Genomic DNA, 24,055 nt, shown 5'->3' on the forward strand with positions numbered 1-24,055 from the left:
CTCTCTCTTTCTCTCTCTGTTCTGTCTGTGTAAGAAATCGCTGATCTCTCAACCCGGATGCTGCTGTACATCCTGCTATCGATAATTTTGCCCAGTGCGCAGGGCTGTAGACATAGACAGAGCAAGGGGGCGGAAATCTTTCGGTACCCTTGAGGCTTGACAGCTCACCCCGGATACACACGCTTCTTAGTGACCGCCGGGCTCCGCATCCGAGCCTGGAGGGCAGGGGGGGGATCATAATTCATACCTAAGATAGGGGAGGGTGTAGCCGCAACACTAAAGGCAAACACCTCCCTGATCTTGCAAGATCGTGACAACTTGCTCGCCGCTGAAGCCGTAGTGGAAGGTGTGAGAGAGAGGGAGAGAGAGGGAGAAAGAGAAAGGGGGAGCAGAGCAGCATCACTACAGCGAGAGATGGCGGAGTGCGGGCGGAAGGCGCTGTCTCTCCTGGAAGCGGCCCGCTCCCGGTATGAGAGCCTGCAGATATCCGACGACGTGTTCGGCGAGTCCGGGGACGACAGCAGCGACAATCCCTTTTACAGCACCTCCGGAGACTCCGACTCTGACAACTGCATAGCCGAGGTAGGCGAGGAGGAGCAGCGGAAGCACCAACACCAAAAGCGGGGCGATAAGGACAGCGGGCACAGCTGGGGAGCAGGAGGCGGCAGCAGTGGGAGCAGCGGAGCCGGTCCCCCGGGCTCTCTGTCCCGTAGTCAGGCGGAGGAGGAGGGCTGGACGGAGACTCTGCAGGATGTCACGGTGCCGACGTACAAAGAGACATATGGTGAGACGTGATGCACGACAAGATGAATAAGGTCGTTTGCGCAACGGGGAAGATATTGGGTGGGTGAAGTGAATGGAGACAAGCAGAAAGAGTGCAGTCTACCTTCATGCTTTTTAGGTCAGGCAGGCCATTTCTGTGGCTCTCGATCTGGTGCCAAAAGATCACACAAAAGGCTATTGCTTTGGAACAACTGGATGCTTGTTTCATTTTAGTTTGTGTGCGTGCGTGCACCCTCCTTGTGTGTATGCGCGCGAGTGCGTGTGTGTAGTGAGAGAAGCATGACACTGCATCGTTAATTGCTGTATTAAGTTAATGGCAAACGCTTAGCCTTTGATACTTCACCCCTTGGTGCTTTGGTACACATGCTGTCCTGTGCATGTGTGAATCATGTTTCAGGGCAGTGCAGGGAGACATGCTGTTTAATTTAGAGAAACAGCATGTTGTCCCTCCAGGTTCTACACACACATCCACACACATTACATAAAGCTAGTGTAGGCCTATGTATGCAGGTACATGCACACATGCTGGCCTTTGTTCTCCTGCCCCAAGTTAATTAACAGAACTTTATTAGCATGAGACACAAGCTTGAGTCAAAGCGACCTCATTTTGGTTGCACTCTTTATCTTCAGAAATGTGTGTGTAAAGGGAGACTTGTGTGAGAATCGTGACAGAGAAACAGCACCGTGCACCCACAACTGCTTTGTCTTTCTTTGTCTCAGTCTGTCTCTGTAATAAATGGCCAAAGGCATCACCTCACAAATTGTTCTCATGCTGTTTAAAACCCACTGCTAGCCGACAAGTACCTACAGTCACCTTCTGTCAGGCTTAGTTTTGGAGTTGTCTTCCTCTCCCATCTCTTCTGCCGAAGCTGAAGCAAAGGCAATTGGTGTAAAATGCAACCTGAATCCACTGTGACATGTTGCATGTTGCACTGGATTTGGCTCTAGCAGATATGGAAGTGCCAGTCTGCTCACACAGTGACAACATACATCGGGGCATTCATATACAAATGTAGAAAAGCACAAACGTGACAGGAAACCACTGGAAATTAAGTGAACTGCAGTGGTTGTATGCAAAGAAGATTTGTTTTGCAAAATGTTCCAGTGCCAACAGAAAAATGACTACTTCAGAATTCAAAATAAAAGACCAAATATTATTGTGAGATAAAAGTTTTTAACTATTGTGTTTTCTGTTGAAGCTATATGGGGCCCAAGGTAGTGGCACTGACCTACCAGTCAGAAGAAGCAGGATTACTGAGCAGCAAACAAAACCCGAAAGCACTCTGTTTACTTCGGTCCTTGTTCCAGATTTAAGGGGTTTCCACTCGGCTCAATTATCCAGCTAACTTCAGTAATCCTGCCTATGAGAGATGGCATAGATATGGAGTGCAGCCTATTTCACATATCCAAAATAATCTGAACCCAACTGAGCTAATGCCATAAGAGGTTCTTTGGTGAGACAAAGGTTACAAGAAGTTATGTACGCCCACGCACATCCAGCTCTGTCCTGCTCTATTGGACTGTTTTTGCTCTGTTGAATGAAGCTGGGGAGGCAGCAGGTGTGTCTGTCTGCTTTGTGTGGCCTGGTTTGTTTTGTAAAGATACAGTTAGTGATTGTTTGCACAAGCAGTGCCAGTGTGGGTGTGGTCCCGCCATCCTGCATCAGGGTTGAGATGATTAAGAGCTGCCTGACTGGAAGGATGCAGGACTGCCATGGAGCAGAATCACACTTCAGACTTCGAGTAGCCAAGAGTGTACTTTGATTTAATCGGACTAAACAGTAAAGATTGACTGCATCCTGAGCTGCAGCATACATAAATGTGTTTCTCCACCGATTTTAATGGCATGGAATGGGAAGCTGCTTAAGCTAGATTTCCACTAAGTCAACCATGGTGGAAATATAATCAGTGATAATTTTATCATGTGGATTTCACTGTGTAGCCATCAGCCCACTTGTCTTCCTGTCCATTTCTCTGTCTGTCTATGTGTCTTACTGTCTAGCAGTGACAGTGCTGACACAGACACAGTGTTGATGTGACAGCCTCAGTCCTTGGAGACTGTGCACCGCGTACATAAATCATCAGCCTCTGTCAAAAAGCACAGAGTTAACCTCACACAAACTTCTTCCAGTGGTTTGTGTTTTGGCTTTGTTTACAGTTACAGCGGCAACTCATACTTGGTTTTGTTTTGGCTTACATAAAAATGTTGTTAATCCAAGGTCAGGTTTATAGGTGATGTGTTATCTTCATCTCAGCAAGAGACTGTTTCCCATGCAGTGTGAGGGGCAAAGAAATAGCAAAGCAATAAACCAGGTATTATGAAGCATACATCCACATGATAACCACCTTATCATAATGTTGAAGGGAATTAAAGAGATATTTATTCATTCACCTTGCTGAGCTTGTCTGATAGATTACTTGCACTCTGCATACGTCAGTTTGTCTCCCTGAACCTGTATTTCTGACTATCTGCAGTCAAGCAGTGCATGTTACCTATTACCTTTGCAGAACTATTTGGAAAAAGGGCATACACACAAAGTGATATTTTATTTTTATTTTATCATTTTAGCATGCATATGTATATATATATACACAAAAAGATACAAAATATGAGATACATAAAGAAATGAAATTATATAAACTATAAATAGCATATAAAACAAATATAACACATGATACAGGAAAACACTGAAATATAATTTGATGTATTCCCATTGTGGTCTGTTGACATTCAGTGGAAGTGTACTGCAATGATATGAATGCATGACGGCACAAAGTCAGATGCAGAATGCTATATACATTATTAACCATACTACAAAAAGTCCAAAAATAAAGGAAACCAATTTTCACAATCACATTTTCAGTTTTTCATTGTCTGTAACAAAATGTGTATCACTGGAAAAAAACATGTACCACTGGAAGATTCAGAATAAATGCTTATTAAATAAGCTATCATTCCTTCTTTTCCAGGCTCTTAAGACAAAGTTAGCTAACTTCAATCAAAAATTGATAGTCATTTACATTTTTATCATCTGTACACCAGTATATTTCAGGGTTTTATCGAGTTACTGCTTGGAAAATAGACGCTCTTAAATCCTCATAGTACTGAATGTACAATACATAAGAACATTGGGCTGATACGATCACATTGTGTGACTATCTCACACAAGCCTGTTCTCAAACAAACTATAATTTAAAAATCATAATTAGTAGTCTTTGTTTTACACATGTGAAGAGGTTTTCCTGATGCAATGCATAGCAGCAGAACACAATTCATGTGATTTGGCCTATTATTTACTATTCTAAACATATACAGTATATTGACATCAGAAAAAATATTCTTTTTCATATTGTAGTATTAATTTCAAAATATTGCCCAGACATAGCTGGCATTTGTCTGAGAAAATCAAATCTGAGAAATCGCACTCAAGCTTATGTGTTTTTTATGTAATTTCCGCTAAAAACTGAGCTTAAAGCATGTTTTGTCTACACATAATCTCTCATTCTTAAATCCATGGATATAAAAGCTCCATCATCCACCAGGCAGATGTTTGTCCCTCTACAACAGCAATACTACAACAGCTGAGGATCATGAGGGATTATACTTACTGTCTGTATGTGCAACGTAGGTGGAGATTGGAAAGAGCACTGTGGGAAATTGATATTTCACAACTTCCCTTATAGACGAACATTAGCTAATATTAGTAGTCTGAAATGAGAATGTAAATGTTTGATCTAGTTTTATCAGTGATGTAGGCTGGACTGAAGATCTACTGGTAGGGATGTCTAAAGAAAATGCTATTGAGGTACTCAATGATACAGAAACAATTCCATTATCCATAAAAGTGATGAATTCCCCCTCAGGTTGTATTTTTGGCTTTCTCCTGAGATGAGCTGAGGTGAGTCATTTTGCCTCGGTGGACCTTCCATCTGTATGTCTGATGTTTTTATAGAGGAGTGGCTCGCTCCGAGGAAGTCACGCTGGATTTTACATCCAGCTTTCAAGTCTAATGGAATGCAAATGAGTGGATTTTTTTGAGCCACACCCTGGCTACTCCTGCTGTCTTTACCGCAAGCATCAGCTTTGTGAGTTTTTCCTCTTCCTGTGCTCCTCCACATGTTGCTTAAGCAGTCATTCATTTAGGTTCAAGTCTTGTGCTTGTTATCTTTAACTCTAACACTAAGACTGAAGCAAAAATCTTTCATTATTTTGGAAGCAGCACACCACCCAGGACTAGAGAAGAGAGATAGAGAGAGAGTGAAAACCTTGTTCTACGCTGTTCAGAGATAATGGGATTGTGCTGTTCAATTTAGCCTGCAGTTGTTCAGCTCGATGTCCAAATTCCCACTCACGATCAAATAACCTCTGAGAAAACCTCTAATTTACTAGAGAAAACACATCAAGCCACTCATTGCATTGTGTATTGACTGTATGACTTCAATGCAACACCTAAAACTTACAGAGCTTTTTAATATGAGGTGAAATGACACTTGCCCCTCAGTAAACTAGTGAATGACAATATATGAAAGAGGGAAAACAGGGGAAAATAGCTTCATAGGAAAAGAAGACACACAGGCTGACAGTCGAAGCCCTTACATAAAAACCACATGATTTGTGATATGTGTGTGTGTGTGTGTGTGTGTGTGTGTGTGTGTGTGTGTGTGTGTGTGTGCGCGCGTGTGTAAAATGAATACTGTTGCGTACACCACAAGGTAGCATATGCTTGTTATAAATATAATAGAGCAAATCACAAGTTGACATAGAATATTTTAAAGGGATATTAGTTTCATGGTAGAGTGTGGTATTTTAACTAGTACAGTATTTTAGCTTATTGTAAGTTACTAAACTGTACCACAAATATTTATTATTGCTCGCCGCTGAAGCCGTATATTTATTTAAGTCCAGACAGAGACATGTTTTGTAAAATATTTCTAAAATATTTCAATATTTTCCAAAATATTTAAATATTTAAAATGATAGCTAAACTATGATTCAGTAGGCATACTTTTGGCAACTGGGGAAGAGCTTTAACTGTTAATTACTTTTAAGCAAACTAACCTTTTTAACGGTTAATTATTTTAAGCAAACAATTTGCTGTTTATTTATACTTTTAGCTGTGTATTTCAACCAATCCATCACATTCGCACTTGGTGTTCAGGTGTTCTAGCTGACTCAATGTGAGGATTTCTTTTTTCATTTAAATTGTAATTTCTATTTTTCCAAATTAGTTAAGCCACTCCACAATCGTTCCATGTGTGTTAACCCCTAGCAACTGCCAACTACCAAGTACCCCTGGTTGGGAATTACTGGAGTTTACCAGGTCTGTTATGTTACGTTATGTGTGTAAAGTAACAGACCTGTAACTATGTGTGTATTGCAAATCCACTGGTTTAGGTGCATCCATTTTTGGTTAAAAAAGAAAATGCTGTTTAAACAACATCTTTTCATACATGGCTTCCTCCTGACGACGATCAGATCAGAACATGATTTTGAGTCATTGCCTGCCATAACACTAAAGCAACAAGACACTGAAAACCTTCTGCAAGCGCAGAAACGCCACGCCGTGACGAGTGTGATGGCTGTCATGTTGTGTAAACTTTCCAAATGCTGCCCTGGGCTTGTGACATTCACACCAAATGGCACTGTGGCTCATACATGAAAAAGCACAATGATTATAATGTGTGTGTCTCTCTGTTACTGTTTCCTCACTTCTTTTGAAATAATACTGTAGTTTATGCAACCAAGAGACAGTTTGCATGCATCCCACACAGCCTTGACAGCTCAACAAAATCTAATTTTATCATGTCTTACAGTGTCAAAAGAGAAATCTTTTCAGCAAAGTCAATCAAATTGAAGGCCTGGTGCCAAAGTTAAAAAACTTGGATTAAGTGACAGTTGCGTGCGTCTGTGAGCTGGCCCATATGGGACTCTGTCTGTCAATCTGTCCGTTTTCCTCTGTCATAACATTTCACACTTTTTTTCTCCTTCCTGTCTTGATCCAGGCCCTGCTCAGAAGATGCCAGCCACTGCCACTGCCTTGGACTTCTTTCAGCTCTTTGTCCCGGACAATTGCATCCAAAACATGGTCACCCAGACGAACATGTATGCCAAGAAGTTCCAGGAGCGCTTCGGCTCAGAGGAAGGCTGGTGTCCTGTCACAGCCCAGGAGATAAAGGCCTTCCTGGGCTTTGTCACCTCCACCAGTGTGCACCGCTGTGAGTCGGTGCTCAGCATCTGGAGCTCGGGCTTCTTCAGCAACCGGAGCATCGCCTTGAAGATGAGCCAGGCACGCTTTGAGAAGATCCTCAAGTACTTCCACATCGTCGCTTTCCGGCCGTCGCAGGGAAGCAACCAAGGCCTGTACAAGATCCAACCCTTCTTGGACTCGCTGCAGCAGTCATTCAGCTGCACCTTTAGACCTTCACAGACACAGGTGTGTGCACTCTACTCCCTAAAGCATCTTATAATATATTTGGACAGTTAGGTACTACATTCTGCATGGATATACATTTGTAATGCCAGACTGGCATAGTAGCTGCAACATCAGGGGTGTTAATGTTTCAGCCAGTATCCTTTTTATTAGCTGACACTCACAACTCTTTCAGGGGTCAGCAAGATTTAGCAGCACAGTTGACCATTTTCAACCATTTTACCTTTTATTATCTATTCCAATAAATGTGAAAATTATGAAACAGCTTCTGGAGGTGATCAATACATGACATGTTAAGTTTGAATATATGCAACATTTGTTGAATCACTGTTTTCTCTGTTATCTGGTTAGCAGTGTTACTTTAAAGTACTTTTATATATAGTACATATGCACTTTTAATGCAGTAGCTAAGCTAGCTATTCACTCTTGAAGTAGGGCGAATCAACTAAATAGCTCCCACAAGGAGTCCCAGGTTGAAAACTGCCTACACAGCAAGTATTTTGGTAAAGTACTTTAACAGACTTCCCCTCCAGAGGACTTGCTTTAACTTGCTTCCAGTTGCACTGTATGCATTACATCTACATTTATGCAATTGGGGCAGTGGAGCGCCAGCCTTGCTACCCTATTTTGGGTGGCAGTGGGTTTATTCAACTCCTACTTTACTTTATTCTGTAGATGAACAGCAGCACTGCAGATTGAAGTAGAATATGTTAAAGCATATAAGCACTCCCATATCATTGTTATGCTCTTGTCCAACTTGATAACCATATTATATCAGGTGATGGCAAAAAAAGAAAAAAACACAAGAAATGTGCTCTTCTTGAGCAAAGAGAGACAGCAGCAATCACTCACCCTTGTTCAACCTGATGAAAACCAAGCATTTGTCTCATTAATAGCAGAGAGAAAAGAAATCATAGCATGCCATGTGCTCCTGATTGTCCATATTCTACTAAGTTTATTTTTTACCTAACAACTAACTCATGAAAATGGTTGCCATGAAAGTCAAAGAAAAATAACAAACTGTTTGGTTTCTTATTGGAGGACATAGCGTTGCTTCCACTTCATTTAAAGACTTTTCTCATTCATCCACATGTTCCATAATAATAAAATCATACATATTTAGAATCTGGTTAGGAGGAGGGCACTGTCTTGCAGAATGAGTGCTATAACATCATCTTCACTGTCAGTGCTGTGATGCATTTGGGAAAACAGCCTCCTAACAGCAACTCCCTCCTCATATCACGTCCACATCTCATTCATCTCATGTCATTTTACTGACAAAACAGTTTAAATGTGAACGTCAGAGTTAATTTCATTGTAAAGTAACAAAGAGTTTGGTGAACTACGGTTTCACATCAGTGCTCTCTATCCTCTTAGATAATGACTAAACTATAACAATGAGGGCAGACTTTCAGACAGCATGTGCGTGTGTGTCATTAGCACGGGGTACATGTGTATCTAGGCCAGTTTGTGTTAGTTTTCTGTGCCATGGGCAGAGAGGGGGCCCAGATAGAGAGAGTGGCACGGACTAAAACTGTTGCTCCACAGGCAATGGAAAAGTCATCTACCCATTAATGCCTGGGACCAAAAAAAATACTATTTCAATTATCAAAATAGTGGCGTATTAATTTCTTCTAATCAATCAATTAATCGACAAATCATTTCAGCTCTATTTTTAAATGTCAAGAAATGAACAAAGGAAGTCTTTGTCGTCAAATGTTAAATACAAGATATTTCTCTACATGTGGGTCTGTGTGACCTGGATTTATCTGCCACTTAGCATTATTCAGCATGTGTGTGAGTGTGCTTGTGTGAATATGAGCATGTTATGTCAGCTCCTGCTGACAGTGATGCTTCACATTTTCTGTGTCACACTGGCAGTTTTGCAGTCGCTACAAAGATCTGTTGACACTGCTTTGTATTGATTTGCAAGTGAAAAATCTTTGAGAGCATTTGTCGCAGTCTTCATCTAACGTCCACTGCAAGACAGCAAGTGAGTGGATTTTCTTCCTCCCTTTGTCCAGTACAGTATTAGTGAACCCATGCAAATGATTTACTTGAAGCATTCATGTGGAGATGTAACCACCTCGTTTTCAGCTGTTAGGATAAGGATCTGGTCAGAGAGAAGAGAAGTGTACTACAGTAACTACCGCTGTGCTAATGTGACAGTTACAGGATGAGATATGATGAGATATAAAAGGCCTTTGTGGTTTGGATGATGTCATCCATCCAAAGGCTAGATAGCCTCATTCATTTTCCACTAGTATAATCCATAATTCCATATTTGACTTGGAAATTACTTGTTGCTCTCAGTGGCTAGAGCAGGAGAGATCTGTTGCTCACTTCAGCTTTAGTCAAATCACAATGGAGCGGGATGAGGAGGCGGGGAGACACCAGAGGAAGGGAAAGCCAAGAGAAAAATGAAATGCAAATATTTGGTGTGTGGTTGAAAGCATCTCTGGGAAATATTTGGCCAGGTTTTAGTTATATTGCATTGGTCTAAACGTCCAAGAAAGGGTTTGAAAAGCTTTGGTTTTGTGTGTGTTCTGTTAATGCCCCTGTTTGCGTGTGTTTGGATTTGTGAATGTGTGCCAGTTGTTAATACTTTCTTTAATTACTGTTGGGAAATTCATCCACCGTATCTGATCTGACCCATCTTAACTATTTAGAGACTTCTGAAAATTCTAAATATGCAGCATCACACTCACATACAAGACTTGTGAGGATCTTCAATTGGCTGCCTTCTCTCTCCAACCCTTAGCTGTAATGTTACTTCATACACAAATCACTCTTATCCCTCACACAAAATCCCTCTCCTTTCTTAAGGCCAGCTATTTTTCCAGTAACACATGCGACATGGTTACATAAAAATCCGCTAAGGCAAACTCATGTGTACAGTAACGTTTGTGTTTCCAGGTTCTTCACGAACCCTTGATAGACGAGGATCCAGTGTTCATCACCACTTGTACGGAAAGAGAGCTGAGGAAGAGGAAGAAGAGGAAGTTCAGCCTCTGGGTTCGACAATGCACCTCCACCGGATTTATCTGTCAGGTAGCAATACTCAGTGAAAAGAAGCTAGAGAGAGAAAAGAGTAGATGGTTTTTTTGTTTGCTTTGAGGGTATTTTAATTTGCTTTTAAACTTCATGGCAGAAATCTAATATTTTACATCATAAATGCAAGAAAAAGTCTTCAGTCTGCCTGGAGTCAAAAAAGCCTTGCTTTGATCTTCATCAAATTTCAAATCTCATTCTGAGGTTGTCGATGTTGCCTCATTCTGCATTCAGCCAATTACTGTCGACACAACAGAGAATATTATCACTTTTCATAAATTCACACACAGAACTCAAGTTTGATTTAAAAAAAAGAAATTATCAAAACTCTTCTTGGAAAGAAATATACGTCCTGGAGCAAAAGTACTGGTTGTCAGATTTGTCTTTTGATGTTGTGTTAGAGTGGAATAGCTACTAACTCAGAATTAGATCTGTGTTGTCATATCTCAGGCAGAGCTGCTCTGCTCACTAACAACCTTGCCCTTACAGCAACCTTCCACTCCTACGTTGTTTGCTTATGTAACACCACCATTTAACTGGGGCCTGGCACTGCAGGAGGATTGACAGACCTGTCCAACTCTGACCATTGCAGGACAGGGGACAGAGGAGAAAACATTAGAAATGGGGTTGCATTTTTATTTTGTATTGTTAAATTGGTGACAAGTGATTGAGGCAGCCTCCTCCTCACTACTACCCAGTATCTAGGAGACCGGATGCCCAGCTACACTGTGAGTGAACGCTCTCATTTTTAAACCAAAATGCAGGTTGTTAAATTTTGCAAGACTTCCATTCAGGCACCCACACACAGGCAGGCACACTCACAAACGTTTGCACTGATATACTCAAGAGGACCTTTACTGACATAATGCATTTACCTCGTGGTTTCTGCAGCTAGAATTTTTGACAATGCTTTTATTTGTTGCAATGGTTTTATTTGTCAGTGATTTGAGATATCTGCATCTGAGATTTCTACCTCTACCCCAGTACAATGGAGGTGAATAAAACTGTGTTTGTGGTGCTCGCAATAAGTTAGATTTAAAAAAGTACATTTAGTATTACAAATCCCTGTATGTGTTTCCCAGGACATGGTTCTGTGTTGAGTTGCATTGAAGGGATAGTAACACAAAGTAGGATTTTTGTGCTAAATAGTCTAAGTTAGACAGTTCAAGATAACCATTAGTCTAGCCTAGACTGCTGAAGTCTCATTTAACTTCAAATAGACCTTTTAATACATTTTACATTACAGACTGTGGAATGTGGGTTAGGCGATATAAAGGGATTGTTTAATGGCCAGTATGAAGAGGAGGAATGATTACAGCAAACGAAAACTATTTAATGTCCATGTGGACAACAGACCATTGTTTAAAGACATACATTTACAATTGTGAACCTATCCTTTAACCTAAACATAATTAAAAACTCAACCAGTGAGAACTGGCCAAAATGCCTTTCTTTCCAAAAATGTCCACCGTCACTTAAATTAGTTAAATTGGTCCTCACAAAGATAGAAGTACAGGAGGATGTGCACACACACACACACACACACGCACACCCACACACACACACACACACACACACACACAGGTTGTTCACCCAGTCTCTTTTTGTCTCTTTCACACACCCAGTGTGTGTGTATTGTAGCGTCCCTCAAGAGGATGCAACAAGACATTTACTGGCTTCACTGACAATTCATTAGCGAACAGTGCAATGAATACTGTGGGCCCTAGCCAACACCAGAAACACCAAAACAGTTCACTCTTGTTAGCTCTAAACAAGCATCTTACTTAGACTTCTGCAAATAGTTTTACTTCTGCTTCTGAACTAGCAGAAAAACAAAACCCATTCCCTCTAATTGTCACACTCACAGGTACGTTATCTCACACAAATCCAGTCATCGGTAGCTGTAGAGGGGTTCAGTACACATACAAAGGAATCTTTGTCTGTTGCAAAAACGTGGCTGCTGAGCTATCCATTTATAAACAGTGCTTGTATAGGCTAGTTTTGTACTGAATTGAACGTGACAGCTTGAACCAGAAACAGAAGTGTATAACTGAACTGAAGGCAGTCAGGATCAACACTGAACATCATGGTTGTTGGTGATGCGTTCACTTCACTGTTGCTGCTGAAGTGCATTTGAACGGAGATGTTATATAATATATAATAGGATCTTAAATATGCAGTGATTATAAATCTTTTAACTGAACAAAACTGAACTTTGAATCATCAAAGTGATTTAAACTTAAACAGTCCTTTTTATCTTTAGCTCTCTAAGTGAAGGAGCATCTCTGAACACTGACACTCATAATATAACAGTAACATCTCACCCAGTTTATTACAGTTTATAATGCTGGCATGACATCAGAAACAGAAAAAACAAAGAATATCAGTAAAGCAGGCTAACATTTTCTTGTTCAGGTTTGAGAGTGGCCTGCCAAATGACCAACTCCACCAGGCTCTCGGATAAATTGATACAGCCATAATAAAGCATTGTAAAGAAAGGACATTTCACTGCACAGAACCCATAAAAAATCAATTTCAGGCATAAGACTACACTGCAGGGGAAATGTTTCCTTCTTTAGCCTGGATGTAGTCCAGAATTACATTAGTGGAGAGAGAAACAACCACAATCAGAATTCTTTCTTTCTTTTTGTCATCATTGGTGCGCAGGTTGTGTGTAACAAGCAGCACAGACATTTGAGGCCATATCACATTATCCCATCCATTTAACAAATACACATTATCTTTCACACTGACTGCGGCCATTTGGCAGTCACTCAGTGTTTACCAGTTCACTGTACGCTGATGTGTGTCTGCACTGAGATCTTCTCTCTCTAAATGAATTGTGTCGAGGGAGAGAAAAAAAATCTAAGAAATAAAACAAGTTAATGGAGTGAATCAATGAGATTCCATTAGCCAGCACACCACACAGGGATACACAAACACACACACAGAGGCATGGGCTGACCACTTAGTGTAATAGCTGAAGGCCTGATGCTGGCTAATCAGGCTAATGCTATTCAGCTTGTGAACAACAGCAGCAATGTAAGTGCAAGAAGGACACTGGACTGTGAGTGTACATTTATGTTTATATATACTTGATAATGGTTTTCTTGGGAAGCCTAGCTCTCCTTCATATTACTTTTGAGACTTTAAGGGCATCATGTACCAGTGTGTTGCTCTAACAAGCGCGGCTGAGTCCGGCCAGATTGTCTTGAAATTTGCTGTGAATATTCACGGCCGCCAGTGGGCACTCTTAAAACATATCAGTTTGGAGATTACTGATATTTTCTGAAAGTAAGTATCAAAACGTGCTGGGCAGGTTGCCATGAAATATACTGAGCACATTCATGTTCTCCAGAGGATGAAGTCATCATTTGGACACCTCACCTTTCTCCTTGCACCAACATGAGGTCAAAAAGTAATTTTTAGCCTGTTTTTTGTGGCATTTTATGCCGTTGTGAGAGCATCGGCAGCAGAGAAATGACTTGACAATGTGGTCAGTGCCTTAACATTCTGGTATGTCTCAACCTGGAGGATTTACCATAAATGTGGCAATTGTGACTCTATGGGTCATGCTAAATTTGCATTCACCACTTACATTGTGGTAAATCACAGGAAACAAGGGGTGGCGCAAAATGCATTAATAAATAAATAGCATTATGCCAGGTTGAAAAATACAACTTTCCTTTAAGCCACTGGGACCCCCAAAACATCATCTTTATAAACCTGATACTTCATACTCTAATCAGCATATTACTATGAAATCTCACAAACCTATGCTTGAGTTCAACTAGATTTTAGCAACTTCATGGCCTTTTCTCTAGCACCATCTCAAACGTGAATTTTTAGCCTCTTCTGGTAAAACTTTAAGAAAAGCCTCAACATGCCGTATATTTTTGTAAAATAAACAATGCAGCCTCGAGGGTTTAGACCGATACTGTAGCTGCACCATTTTCTAAGCTAGAGAACAATACATTGGTAATTTATGGAGAACGGAAATAATAAAGCTTGCTAGTTCTACATCTGTTTGATCTACATGTCCTGTCTTTTTCCTCCCACCCTGCAGATCTCAGTCCATTTGAAGGAGGGCCAGGGTACGGACGGTCTGGCCACCTTGAAGAACAAGCCTCAGCTTCACAGCCTCGTGGCCAAGCAGCTTTGCCAGAATATCTCCGGCAAGAACACCATCATCTTCACCGGGCCATCCATCACAAGCCTTAGCCTCTTTACCGAATTCAGCAAACAAGGTACACAGCAAACAAGATACAACAGCAGATATTGTATCTCCATGCTGCCTAATTAAAGCATTGTTTCTTTTTTCCTGTCTTCTCTTGTCCTCTCCCTCTTCCTTCCTCATACTCTGTCATCTCTCTTCTCATCTCATCTCCCATCTTGCGTTTTTTTATTTGTTTATTTATTTTTTATTATACTGTGATGATAGCGTCCCCAGGATAAACAGCACTGAGATGAAAACAGTCTGTTGCATGTCACCTTCAAATAAGACTTCACAACTCTACAGTGTGCAATTACATTGATGAATTTTCTTTTTTTTATCCTTGCTTGGGAACATGGGAATGTGTAAAAGCACAAGCAGGCCTCTGTCATACCTCACTTATATGTAATAACTTTTTTTCTTGGCTAAGAACTTAAACATTTCTAAAACAAGAGAAACTGTCTCAAAGAAGAAAGCTTGACAGTGCAAAAAACTACCATTTTGTCTATATGTAATTCCTAAAAACAAGTCAAACAAATTTGCCACTGGTGTGTCATCTCTTCCTGGTACAAACCAATTTGTTTTGAGATTGCATGCATACTAAATTCTAAATATATTAAATATTTATAAATATTCACTTTCTTAACAAAAAATTCCCTAAGGAGAAATTGCACTGAAACTAAGCTGAATTACATCACTAAATGTTTCCATCTTTAAGAAAAATGCATCTTGACGACTTGAATCTCATACCAAGTGACTTGTTGAGATGGATGTTTTTATTGTAACTCAACCAACATCAACCATAACAGCCTCTGGGATTGCACTGCAGTAGACTGTTGCACAATAAATCATGGAGGATTTGGTAGGGAGTGTTAAGCCTTGTCACCGCTCAAAAAATCAATAGGTAAAGTGAACACTTTCGTGGAAACTTAGGTGAAACACCACGTAACATTTGACAACTATAAATTCTGAATCCAAACAGGGTTTTTGTCTTACTGTTAATGGCTTACAGATACCCCACAGACTCATTATGCGTTGTTTTATCTGAATGTTTTGCAAAAGGTCAGCTGGAAATTGTTTTGGTGGAAATTGTGATATTTTATGCTGATAACCCATCTTTGAAGTAGTTTTCCACAGAGCTCTGATTTTAATGCTCATTATACCTCATTAAGGCATCTTTTATTATGAAATCCTATTGTGGTGGCAGGGTGTCACATTTAAGTTCTCTTCAGTGACCTTTCGTAATGGTAATAGCACATGTGGGACAATGTCATGCCATGAAAGGTTACAAGTGAGAACAAATATTCAGCAAAACAGATCAGGCTTCTTTTGACGATATCATCAGCGCAATTTGGAAATTGAAAAGTTTTTACGTTCCCGTATTCACAAACGTGCTTTCACTAAACAGTAACAGAAGAGCACTGTCGAACTCAACCGGGAAGAGCTGTAGTACGCCAAGTAAAGAAAAACTAGTTCAGAGATATAATCAATATTTTGTCATCCTAATTGGGTGAAGTTTCCACAAGGCATTCAGCCGAGGAAAAATTCAGTTCTGAGCTTGTGAAAGCATTGTTCAACTTTTTTTTTTCAAATTTATCATGCTGGTTTAATTAACTGGAGTTAATTGCCCTGCATTACTCTGCAGCACTTATTCTGGACACACACATACAGACACACACGTGATACAAAGATAGAACTCATTCTCCAAATTGAGAACATTAACAAATCAGCAGCAGTCAGCCGCATGATTGTTTCATGCTGCTCATCCATGCAAGAAACAAAGAGATGAAATGGGTGGAAAGACAGAAAAATCGAAAGACAGAGATGGCATATGAAGAAGAAAAGAAGGATACAGTTGTGAGAGAGATAAATAGTTTTGTTTCACATCAGAAGCAGAATGCATGAAAAGCACAATAAATGTACAGGAAGTACTGCAGGCATGGTTGAAGGTAGGGCTGCTGATTAATCGTTTGTTTTATAAAAGGTCAGAACACAATAAAAAATCCCATCACAGTTTCCAAAAGCCCATGGTGATATCATCAAATTGCTTTATCAACATTACCCAGAACCCAAATACATTCATATAAGATGAAGAAAATCAACAAATACTTGAGAAGCTGGAACCAGAGAATTTTAGGAATTTTTGCTTAAAAATTACTAACAGATCATTTTTTTTGTATATCAACTAATCAGTTAATCTACTAATTGTTTCAGCTCTAGTTAAAAAACTTTAATTTATTTGATTAATGTGTTGTTTATTTTCTCAATCAATGCATTAATAGTTTGGTCTATAAAATATCAGAAAATAGTAAAAACATTCAAATGTCTTGTTTTGTCCGACCAACAGCGCAAAAAATATTCAATTTTAATAAGAAGACAGCAAATATTCATATTTGAGAAGCTGCAACCAGGAAATAATTGCAATTATTACTTAAAAAATTATGTGAATGATTAACCAATTATTTAATATGAATAAATTGGCAACAAAAATAGTTGCCAGTTAATTTAATGTGTATCGACAAATCAGTTAATCTACTAATTATTTCATCTGTTGTTAGTAATGTTTGGTAATCTATCCATAATAATTGCCTATATTTCTCACATCTGTATATATACTAGTCCAGTGTCTCTCTGTTGCAGAGTTATTTATACAAATGTTAACATTTGCTTGGTGTTTATCCTTCTCCAGATATCTATTGTTGTGGTCTGCTGAGCACCAGGAAGAGCGATTGTACAGGATTGCCACAAAGCATGCTGGTCTGCGGCTCCACACCAGCGCAGCGCGGCCAATCACGAGTGATGATGAAAGGCAGCATGTCGTTGATCAGCTGGTACAACAAGGGACACTTCAGGTTCCTCACCAACAGTTATTCCCCAACAAAACAAGGTAATGGTGCACCCACTGAACTCTAAAGGTCGTTGAATTATCAATATTTTAGCAATGACGGGAGACGGTACACAAGATGCATTAGTGCACAGAATGTATTGTGCATGTATGTAGAACCGTACAGAACATTTAAAAAGTCTTTGGGCTGAGAGTTTTTCAGTGAAAATAAGATTAGCTGTATTGTCGTTTCTGGATGAATTTCAGGTGAAATTGGCACATGGTTAAGCATTCGTGTCAGGGAAAATCAATGAGAGCCTCTAATCTATGGTAATCCATTTCCAGGAGGTGGCAGGATAGTGATATTCCCCTCATTTTATAGCATAATCCACTCTCCATTTAACAGTTTTGTTATATTTTAAATCTAATTGAAGGGCTCCAGCTTGTATGAGCTCTTTGAACGAAGAGAGCGGAAGCAAAGCCCCAGATCAGTTAAACTGTTATTATCCAATATTGATTTTTCTTTCCCTCTGTGTGTGCGTAGGTGGGTGTGTGTTTGTGGTTTTCACTCTGTACAAAAAGGAGAAAAAAAGTAGCTCCATCCATAACCACAACATTTTGTTCTTATTATGACGCATATAATAAAACCAGGTCAAGATCAGTGACTGAAATAAACATGATGATAAAAGAAAAATAAGTTATATGTATAAACAACTTGATGACAACTGCATCATTATTGAGATGTTTTCATTTAATTTTTTATTTTTTTCTGCTACCATGAACCATGAGTAGAAATATTGCTATTAATAAAAATCTGTAGTTTTGATTTGACACACGTGTAACTGCTAGCATTAATAATGGCTGCATTCCATTTATATGGATATATATGTACAAGTTAAAATCCCTGATGTTGTGCATGCTGGCTCACTGTCATTGCATACTGTGACTTAAATGGAACAGAGCCATCGTTAATGTTATTTGTTACTTCTGTGCATTTCCTGCTCTGAGAAGTCTGAATGTATGCTGTGAAAAAGAACCATTAAACAAAGCAGCTCACCAGGGACCAAAGAATAAACATAAATTGTAACGAGGCGCACCTGGACAACCTCCCTCGTGTATAAAAGAGCGATTCTTTTCCTTTCCCCTGTCTGGTTGTTGGCCAGGTGACCACAGAGTCTGGATAAGAGGAGTCCCTTCAGTGGGATCTCGTTTCTCTGCTGTATGTCTCTCACTTTCAGTTTGTGGTATATGTGTTTGTGACAGGTATGATCATTAAGAGGAAAAGCGGGGAGATCCCATGTCCCTTGGCTGTTGAGGCCTTTGCGGCGCACCTCAGCTACATTTGCAAATATGACGACAAGTACAGCAAGTATGTATAACATTTTTCAAAATAATAATCTGTAATATTTGACTGCAATCTTGCAGTGGGTTTGTGGTGACTGGATACCTGAATCAGTCTTATTTTAGACAAACTCTGCCCTTACAATGAGACTGTGTAACGTTTGCAATAAGACATACAGTGAAATTAAATGTCCTGTATTGATCTGGTATGACCACTGGCATAAGAAGACTAATGTTTAGACACTCAATGTAGAGAAATATCCTGTGTTTGAACAAAAACTGTGGATACCATGTCCTCCCTTTGACCATTTCTTGACCAATCAAACTACAGCTGAAATGATTAGTCAATTAAAAGTTTAGCTTACTGACTTAATTGACAACTATTTTGAAAATCAATTATAGTTATATTTCACACAAATATACTATGAGGATTTGTTGCTTTTCTCTGTTTCTCTTTTGGACTTTTGGTTAGACAAAACAAAGTATTTCAAGACATCACCTTGAGCTGTAGGAAATTGTGATTTTTCACTATTTTCTTGCATTTTACAGCCCCAATGCTAACTGTTAGTTAATGTTAGCAAACTAAAGATACATATTGCTGTGTAATAATAATAATAATAATAATAATAATAATAATAATAATAATAATAATAATACATTTTATTTGTGGGCGCCTTTCATAGCAAGGACACCTTACAGATTAAAACAGTTAAAATAAATTTCAAGGAGGCAAATACAATAAAGAAAATAAAAACAAGGCACAATTTAAAGATTAAGAGAAAATAGAATAGAGAAAAGCAATTTAAAAAATAAAGAAAGTAGTTCATCATGAAGCCGGTGGGTTTTGAGCAAGGTTTTAAAGGAGGATAGGGACTCTGTCGTACGGATGAATAGAGGGAGGGAGTACCAAAGGTGAGGTGCACAATAGCTGAAGGCTCTGAACCCCATTGTAACTGGCATTACTCAGTTGCTTAAATAATAAATGTCACAGATAAATAGATTTCCTACTTGTGGTCCCATTAAAGTCCAAAGAGGAATTCTTTAAACTAACTCATGAGAATTTGGGAAAATTAAGTTGTGTGCCAATATCCTGTTTTTGACACCTGTTGCCAGCATGACTGTTACATAGTCTTGCTTTAAGGCCTATTACTTATAGTGGAGCATTATCTTGGAGTAAGAAGCTTTTTTTCCTCTTAGGTACTTTATCTTCCATAAGCCCAACAAGACCTGGCAGCAAGTGTTCTGGTTGAGCATCAGCATCGCCATCAACAACGCGTACATCCTCTACAAGATGTCTGACGCCTACACGGTTAAACGCTACAGCCGAGCACAGTTTGGAGAGAGACTGGTCAGAGAACTGCTGGATCTAGATGACTGCTCCCCCACACAGTGAGGAGGAAGATGAGGACAGCAGGAGCGCAAAACAAAAACACACACTCACTTGGACACACACAAACACAATCCCCGCACTTACATTCACACTCTTCATTACGGTTGTACAGATTCTGCAGTCTGTGTCTATGTGATGATACTGAAGCAGTGCCAAGCCTGTCTCTCTTCCTCGAGTTGTTTTCTGTGGTAGTGTAAATATTCATTAAAACACGACTGCACACTACACAGTAGAGAATCATGAGCCATGGGACAGTTCACATGCCTCAACTGCAACTTTTAACCACACAGATTTACTAAGGATTTGCAGCAGGAGCTATTTCACAAGCAGAAATGCAGGCGGGAACAACAACAACACCGGAATGAATTCAAGTTAAATGATGTCAGCTTCAAATTTTAGCTCTTATAAAAGAGTGAAATTATTGATGAGCCTGAATCTCCTGTGTAAGTTTTCAAATGTATACCTGTCAGGCTAAAAGCTACGTGTAGCTTGAAATTTACACTCTGCAAAAACACCTGTGACCCCGTAACAAAAGCTTAGTAAACCAGGACTATGACGTGTTTACACGCTGCATGCATAAAGAATTTGGATTGTGATGTTCTCTTGTTCAGTATGAAAATGATTTTTGTTCCAGGTGGGTTTTGAAATTATTTTTGTGTGTGTGTGTGTGTGTGTGTATGTATTTAGCAAGTGGAACAGCCATTTGTTTGCACGTTGAGCCTGAGGATGTAAATGTACAGCTATTGTGACCCAGATGTGTTGTGTTGCTGCACACTTACTTGCTAGAGGAAGACATAAAGCCACACCCAGCAGTGTGCAACCAGTTCACAGCCTACAATTTCAAAAGAGCCAAGAAAAGATTTTTCATAAAAGCTTGGTTTCAGATGTCTGAAAGCCCCTGAAAGCATGGTTTCCAATTTCAAGTACTCTCTGCAACAGTAAATATTCATAACTTAAAAGACAAAAATAACAACTACCAACAGATTCTACTTCAGATATTGCTAAATCCCACGTTTTCTCCAAAAGAGCGCCGCTCACCACCAGTGCCAAGAGTACAGACAAAAACATAAATATATATACATTTCTCATGTGATGTAACCAAAGCTGTTCCAACTTTGGAAGAAAATGTTGTGCTCATGTAGGGTCACATCATTCATAGTAAGATGTGGATTGAGAAAATAGTTGTTTTCTGTCTAACAAAGAAATCAAACAATTTATGCCATCAAATGTGCAGCCTACTTTTATGCCAACGACACGTTTAACATCAGATAAACTAATCTTATTTGTCTTTTTTTTAATACTCATGTAAGTTAGCTATATTTTATTTTTGCAGGGCAGAACACATTCAAAAGCTCCTAGATTGAATGTTCAGTAAGCCAGTGTTGCTAAGCAACGAGTACAATCTTGGCCACTGCACGGGGGCTTGGATAATATTGCTTGGCAAGATTTAGGTCCAGGAAGTAAAAATGGACTCACTGGTGGCTTATAAAAATGTCCCAGAAAACCAAATGTTGCAACAAATCTTAATGTAGATAAGAGGCTTTGGGGCTGTGACTTGCTTTCTCACGCACGTCTGGTCTCAAATTGTCAAATCTCGTCAGGAACTCCAGAAGTTTTGAAACTATTTGACAATTTAAAAAACATGGAACGTTCTTTTACAACAGTTACATATGTGTTTATACCTGTACAATTTATAAGAACATTTGCAAGTAATAATAACTATGGACATACTATCTATTATATATTTCTATAGAAAGATCAATTTCATCTAATACCTTCTAATCTGAAATGGAAACATGGATACATTTCCCAATTCACACTTAATGTGAATGTTGCTTTCTTCAAGTGGCACATTTCTTGCCAAGAAACAGATTTAAACCTGCCACCTTGCATCCAGCCAACAGAAGTGTGAGAGGAGAGGCGAGCGTTTATCTGATTAAAATACACTTACTGTCTTCAGACCGTATAATTCCACCACACTGCTGTCTGTAGCTTTAATGAGGACTAAACAATCCACTTTCCTTTGCTTAACATGTTACACAGTCAACATGTTATTGCCATGCTGGGATCATGTTATGAATATTTTAAGGTTTTGTCGTGTGCTTACTCAATCAGCATGGTTTGATGTATGAATACATATTACAGGAAGATGACGCCAGTAGAGCAGAGTTGTAGAGTGATTCGCTGGCAGGAGTCATGCACTTTCCCCCATCACAGTCTTGCACTTTGAATTGTAAAGTTAGCAACATGTTTATTAGATTATTCTTTAAGCTTTGATTTGAACCTAATGATAGTATACACTGCTCTCAAAAAAATATGGAAAATATGAATAGAAAATTTCTGTAAATACACGTAGATAAATGAAATGGATTATATAAAAAAAAAAAAACACCAATGAAATGTAAGTGTATATTTTGTTTACAAAAGTATGTCCATAATCACTCTCTCACTGAGACTCAAGATTGTGATTTTCTTTTTTACTTTTTCACTACTCCAAAGCATTGCTGTTGTCATTGTTGCTCTTGTGTGTGTGTGATTCACTGAATGTTGTTGTCATGTGTCTAATCGCTGTTCACCTTGAATAACACTGGTAATTTTTGCCATGTAATTGTCAACTGAATGAAAAAATGAAATTGAAAGCCATCCTGCCCATTACACTGTATACGTCCTACTGTATATTGGTTTTTAAAGGGAAAATCCACACTACTAAAAACTTTTCAGTTTAAAGAGTCACTTTTCTTATTAATAATTGGCTAAATGTGGATAATGTGATGATGCATCTTTATTTATTAAAATATTTCCAGTGCAACTTTAGTGATATTTGATATAAGAATTGTTTTAGCTTTCTAAAATATTAGTTATAATTTTGGAAAAATATGACAATCCCTGAATCAAAATAAACAAACAATCCACCAATTTATATCATACAAGTAGAAAAAATCATGGAGGGAGGGCAGAGAAACCAATTTTTTGATTTGTCACATGACTGCTTGCATGTGTACCTACAAGTCATGTTGTAGTCTGAGTAAGGGGCATGGACACAGTTATGAAGCAGAAATAGACGAGGCAGCGAGGCAGCTTGAGAGCGAGTTAATATACCAGAAAAAGGAAAATCCAGCTCTTCAAAGCCAAATAAACCCTGCACTGCATCGCAAAATGGTGAAGAACATACTGTTAAGAGTATCCTAGTGTGAATTTTTCTTTTACACGCGTGCCTAAAAATGAGCCTCTATGACGGCTGCGTTTGTAAATGGGCATCTGTAGCTGATGGTGGTCTGAATCATGGGTCACACACACACCTTTAGATGGCACTCACCAAGAATGTGTGTGACATTTGCAGAGGTTTTCTGTAGTTCTTATATCTCTCAGGCCATGGTTACTCGACAACACATTATATATGAGTGTGAGAGAGAGTATTTAAGTAATTTTTCTGCCCATATGGTAATATTGTTATCACCCCTGTTGCAGACGGAGAGCTGAGCGGCTTTGTGACGTCTCCTTTTAATCATCTATCAGAAGAGAAGGGCAGGGGATTTTCCCTTATGATGCTTTTGTTCATTTAGTTCAGAGGCTTCATTTTAAGTTCTCAGGTTGGTCTGTCTACAATTATTCTGTCCAGACGGCTCTATTGATCAGCCATGAATCAGATATTTCTATAGTGCCTTTTCCAGCTTGTTTTTTCCTCTCATTGCTGTGGTTTAGTGTTGTTGATGTCCTGAAATGGAGTTGATGTGAATGACTAGAACATATTAGATTTTAAAAGATAGGTTCTAACAAAATGAATATAGTGAAATCCTGTCCTGATGGTGTGAATAATAGAAACTAGAGAAATAAATCTGTCGCCTCCGCAGTAGAGTTTTAGATGCTGAACGTGTTTTATGAATCCGTATGGCCTTGTACCATTGCTGGAATGACTCACCTCAAGTAGTATTTCAGATTTTCACAGAAGCACTGGCGTCAACAATACAATATAAGTTTTTAACTCATCTAAAAAACATTAATAAGTCCAAATAAAACCTAAAT

At 39.2% G+C, this 24,055-nt stretch overlaps 1 protein-coding gene across 1 annotated transcript; it reads left to right on the forward strand.

Moving 5' to 3' along the window:
- Window positions 1–79: 79 nt before the first annotated feature.
- On the forward strand, window positions 80–22,434 carry pgbd5 (piggyBac transposable element derived 5). The gene is made up of 7 exons (XM_046071351.1): window positions 80–784; window positions 6,786–7,216; window positions 10,130–10,264; window positions 14,331–14,511; window positions 17,167–17,364; window positions 18,565–18,670; window positions 19,840–22,434. Exons 1-7 carry the CDS (start codon window positions 415–417, stop codon window positions 20,033–20,035), a joined length of 1,617 nt encoding a protein of 538 aa, XP_045927307.1. The 5' UTR covers window positions 80–414; the 3' UTR covers window positions 20,036–22,434.
- Window positions 22,435–24,055: the final 1,621 nt, after the last annotated feature.

This window comes from Micropterus dolomieu, linkage group LG15 (genome assembly GCF_021292245.1).
Source record: "Micropterus dolomieu isolate WLL.071019.BEF.003 ecotype Adirondacks linkage group LG15, ASM2129224v1, whole genome shotgun sequence".
Lineage (NCBI taxonomy): Eukaryota > Metazoa > Chordata > Actinopteri > Centrarchiformes > Centrarchidae > Micropterus > Micropterus dolomieu.